This window comes from Limulus polyphemus, unplaced genomic scaffold, assembly GCF_000517525.1.
Source record: "Limulus polyphemus unplaced genomic scaffold, Limulus_polyphemus-2.1.2 Scaffold5942, whole genome shotgun sequence".
Lineage (NCBI taxonomy): Eukaryota > Metazoa > Arthropoda > Merostomata > Xiphosura > Limulidae > Limulus > Limulus polyphemus.
This window is the reverse complement of record NW_013671552.1, coordinates 18,299-23,332: the sequence shown is the minus strand read 5'-3', so window position 1 is coordinate 23,332 and position 5,034 is coordinate 18,299. Positions and strand designations below refer to the sequence as shown.

At 33.5% G+C, this 5,034-nt stretch overlaps 1 protein-coding gene across 1 annotated transcript in view; it reads right to left on the bottom strand.

Moving 5' to 3' along the window:
- LOC106473166 overlaps nucleotides 1-5,034 on the bottom strand; it is a 12,848-nt gene that overhangs the window by 4,819 nt on the left and 2,995 nt on the right. Inside the window, exon 2 of the mRNA XM_022401658.1 lies at nucleotides 331-457. Coding sequence (XP_022257366.1) covers nucleotides 331-457 — 127 coding nt within the window. The remainder of the gene's footprint in view (nucleotides 1-330; nucleotides 458-5,034) is intronic.

The window sequence follows — 5,034 nt, the reverse complement described above, 5'->3', positions numbered from 1 at the left end:
AAAGGAATTAAAAAATGGAAACAACGAGAAGGATCATAAATAAAGGAATTAAAAAATGGAAACAACGAGAAGGATCATAAATAAAGGAATTAAAAAATGGAAACAACGAGAAGGATACATAAATAAAGGAATTAAAAAATAGGAAACAACGAGAAGGATCATAAATAAAGAAATTATTCTATAGGCAGTTACGAACAAATATATATATATAATTTACACAATAATAATATTAACTGCCACATACTTCCTTTATTCTTACTGTTAATATTTTGATTATAAATCAGATACTTTAAACATTTAAAATACTAAACAAAAAACGAAATTCCTTACTTCCATGGCTACAGGTATTGGTAAGCCAAAACAACAGATAAAACCAAGATTAGAAACTACACCAAGGGTAGCAAGCGTAGCTTCCAGGCTCTGTTGTATAGTCCAATAAGTTCCAGCTATTCCAAAACTGATGATAAATAAACAACATATACCACAAGTAATTTACTTTTGAAATTTGAAATCACAAAACTTATATTCAACTGTTTAACTCTATTTACATTCTATCCTCCTATAGAACATTTGGTTTTGTCTATAACAGCAGCTTGATCATCCAAAATATAAATATATTATTTGATAGATTTTTAGGCAGAGTATTCATGATGAGTATACTGGAATGGAGTCAACTGCCTGTTTTTTAAAACGGAGGCGAAAAAACGGAAAACTTTCGAAACGTCGTCCTCCACACTTGTGTGTTTACAAAAGGCATTTGCTGTCCATTCCAGTATACTCATTATAAATATATTGTTGTAAGACATATTTTTAGTACTTTAGCTTAGATTCATGCTGGAGGACCCATGACTTTAAAATAGTAAAACTTATAAAACTGGGCCTAGAAAACCTACAATGTTCTAAGTTTGACGTAAAAAATTTAGTAAGTTCATGGAGTATCTGGTGACAAGAATGGATTATAAATATGAGAGTTATTGAAACATTCCTTCAGTTGTTTTTAATGAAGAGTTTTGTTACAAAGAAGTATTGCGATTAGTGTTAGTTATGGCAAATGTTCATATACTCGATCGATTAGCAATTAAATTTTACAAGTCATTTTACTTTTACATTAGTTGTAGAAACATTAGTGAGTAATTCCATTTGAATGTCATTTGTAAACTTAGTCCTACAAGTTATAACAGTTTACAATAATGTAATCATGTTAAGGAAGAAATAAACTAAGTTATTATCATTACGTAGTCTGGACTTCTAATTATTTTCACCAAATAATTTAAAATAAATCACTCAATGGAAGAACAACGGTACAACGCTAAAGCTAGAAGTGGGATTATTTTGACATCAATGAAGTCAAAAACGAACTACAGAAAATATCAGTGAAGTACGAAAACATTATAACAGCAAGATCAATGAAGTAGAAAAGAACACGTTAGTACCTACTTTAGCAAGGCAATGAAGTAGGAAAGAGCACGTGATTGCCTACTTTAGAAATGAAGGTTGCAGAGAAGAGCTATCGTAGAATTCAAAAAGAGCTGTAAGGTGTTGCTCATCATCACCAATATAAACAAAGTTTACACTTCGAACAAATCATGCACCATTGAAGTGTGGTAGGTGAGTTTTTGCAGCCCAGAAGGCCAGATAGCAAGGTAGCTCCAAAAACTCCAAGGGCACAACTTTAACACTGCATATTGCCCTGGAAAGAACCGCATAGATTCTGAAACATTACCTCGAAGACAATATGTTGCAGAACAAATTAAACACTGTGAAAATAGGGCATAGCTAGATAGTAAAATATACCAACTGAAAGGCAGCACTGTATAATCAAAGATCTGTCATACACAAGTTATAATGAATAACTAGCGTGTTCCAAAACTCAGTTGAAAGATTCTCATGCAAAGATACGAGTTTGAAAACAATTATTCAGAGTCTTAAGAATAGTGAAAAAAGACCCTCATGGTAAACATTTGCTCCATACAGTCTAAAGATATATTGGGCACAATGGATTCATTATTCCTATAAGATGGCTTATTATGTTGAAAGTTGAACGATACTAGTGTACAGAAACAACGACTACAGTTGGTACTTCTACGATATCTACATTCCACAGCACTCAATCATCTCTATGACTTTCCAACGACTGGACGACACTTAGGTGTTAAGATGGAACTAGAAAGAGTAAGAGAGTGCTTATATTGGATGGAGAGCCGGGGATCTGTAAAATATGGGTAAATACTGTAACATATTCTGTGAGTATAAAGGCATACAAAACAAACAACACAGGCAACAACAGAAGTATTGTGTTGGAGCATCACTTGACAGAGTCGATATACCTAGTCCTCTGAGTAACAATGGGAATAGACTCATCATAATTGTTATAGAAAATTTCACGAAATGGTCAGCTTTGTTTGCGGAAATGTATCAGATATTTGGGCTCAAAAGACCAGGAAAACAACCTATCTTCTGATAGCATAATGGAGAGATAAAATCTTCTATGTTTACTAATAAACAAAATTGCAAAAATGAAGCTAAATACAACACACCATCATCACTGAACATTGAGAGAGAGAAATTAAAGTGTCATTTGACCTTTTGTACTCTTATCCAGAGAATAATTACCCAGAAGAGCCATTCTCAGAATATTTAGAAAGTTTATGGAACACTGTCAATGAATTTACCTAGTTGAATTAAACAGCGATATAAAGAGAAATCACTATGATGTTAATGCTGAAAAAGACTGGTTTCCATTGGTGTGACATGATATGACTTTACAATATCTCCCCTAAGAAAGAACGAAAGTTAAGCTGGTGCTAGGAATTGTTATAATTTGTATTGTAAAGAATCAATATGTAGTTTACAGAATCCCGAAGGATAGGCTGTCCACCGTGATCATCTTTGGAAGTATGTTTGTGAAAGAATTGTCAATTGAGTAACATTGGAGAATAACTTGACAGTGAAAAATCTACCTGCTGAGGAGCCCTAGGTCTCTGTCGAGACCGCTTTCAAAGGATCATCAAGAATGGAGCTGCCGGATATTTTCCTCAAAAACCTCCCTAGAAAGAGCTCCCCTAGTGACAGGACAGCCAGTGAAAATAAGGGACAAAAGGCCATGCCATTTATGTACCATAGATCTTGGAAAAGAAAAGCAACCAATAGACTTGGCGAAGGAACAGTTTATTGTAGTTTTTACTTTTTGTGAGAATTGTTCAAGGGACTTCACAATCCAAGACAAGGAAAGTGTTGTAAGCTATATTTTTAATTCTTTAATTTTAATGTAAGCTAAAGGGTGCATGAAGCTAAAATTGAAACGTTTATGAGAATAGGGCTAGAATATCCAAAATGTTCTATATTTGACACCAAGAAACTGTGCAGTATCAAGAAACAAGAGTAAATTATAAATATGAGAGTTAGTGAAGCGATGAGTAAGTTATTTTCACTTATTAAAATACCAGTCACTCAGTGAAGTATTTGGATAGGTTTGATCGTATTCAAGTCAGACTAATAAGTCTATGTTTGTAATATCAGAAAGTTTTATATAGAATATTGAATTATATATATATATAAATATATATAATTTGGGTAAGTATGTCTTGGACTGTGTTTATCGTTTGGCTAAGCATGCTGTGAATATAGTGTACCAGTGGTGTTGTTGTTGCTTAGGATTTTCTGTAAAGTCGCAATGGCCGTATGGGAATCAAAAATATTTGTTTTAAATAAATGACAATAGGTAACACTATAAACCATGTGAAACAAGCGTATACAAGAAAGAATAATTTTTGTGACGATTAAAGTATTAACTACAATGGCTATTAACTCAACTGTAAGGGTAACTTTCAACTATGAATATACATTGGAGAGGGCCTGAATAATGAAGGAAAAGATGTAGAGAATGATATAGTGTGGGAACAAAGTACAAAGATAGATTAAATGGTAGGTGAAACTGTTATTATCGTAATGCTAGAAGTATTAGAAATACGGTGGATGAGTTTAGAGCACTGATCGTAACAGAGGATTTTGATAAAATAGGAATAACTGAAACAGGGTTACATGTAGATAATTTTGATGACAGAAATTTATTTGAAATACAAGGATATTGGTTGCTTAATAGGGACAGAATGCTAAAAAGAGGGGGAGGAGTGGCTTTGTAGGTAAAACGTGAGTTATGATCTGTTCAAGTTGATGATATACAAACTAGTAGTAGCAATGAGGTTTGGTTTTATTGTTAGTAATTATATGGGGAAAGACTTGTAGTTGGAATTTATTACAGGCCACCAGATGAAACAGATGAAATTAATGAGCAAATCTTCAGTGAGATAAATAATTCAACTGTTAATAGGTTATTCTAATTATAGATATATGACGTGGGAAATGTCATGAGAAAGAGGTTTTGAAATCTGTTCAGGATGATTTTCTACCAAACTTAGGGTGATGCATTAGCAGAGTTATCTGTGGATAATCATAGCATTGATATGCATTTCCGTGTCTTGTAAACATATTAGGAAAGAATAAAAAAATCAGTGCTCACTGATGCGATCTACAATAGAGCTCTTGAATGGGAAATGCTCTACAATGTTAAAAGCTAAATACTTTTAGTACATCTAAATAACACCAACAGTTCATGGCCAATACACTTAAGTACCAGTTCCAGAAATTATGTCCACGATACTTGCCGAAGAAGTCTGATACTGACACTTGGTTAAACCTATTCATAATTGACCACCCAGATGACCCTGAGGTAATTACCGCCTGGTTTCCTATCTAGATGAATTCAACTCCAAATTAGTGTATTACAATTATCCAGATATTCTTCAGAACAGGATTCTTTCGTTTAACTAAAGAGTTGCTACATATGAAAAACAACGGGTAGGGATGTTTAGATCTCAGAGAAAAGAGGCTGTACAGGTATAACCTTAACTGGGAAGTCCCCTTACTATGAACGTGAATCCTCAACGAGGGATATGGGACAGTACTATACCTTATAGTCTAGACACTATACAACACCTCATAATTTAAGCAGTATACAACACTTCATAGTTTAGA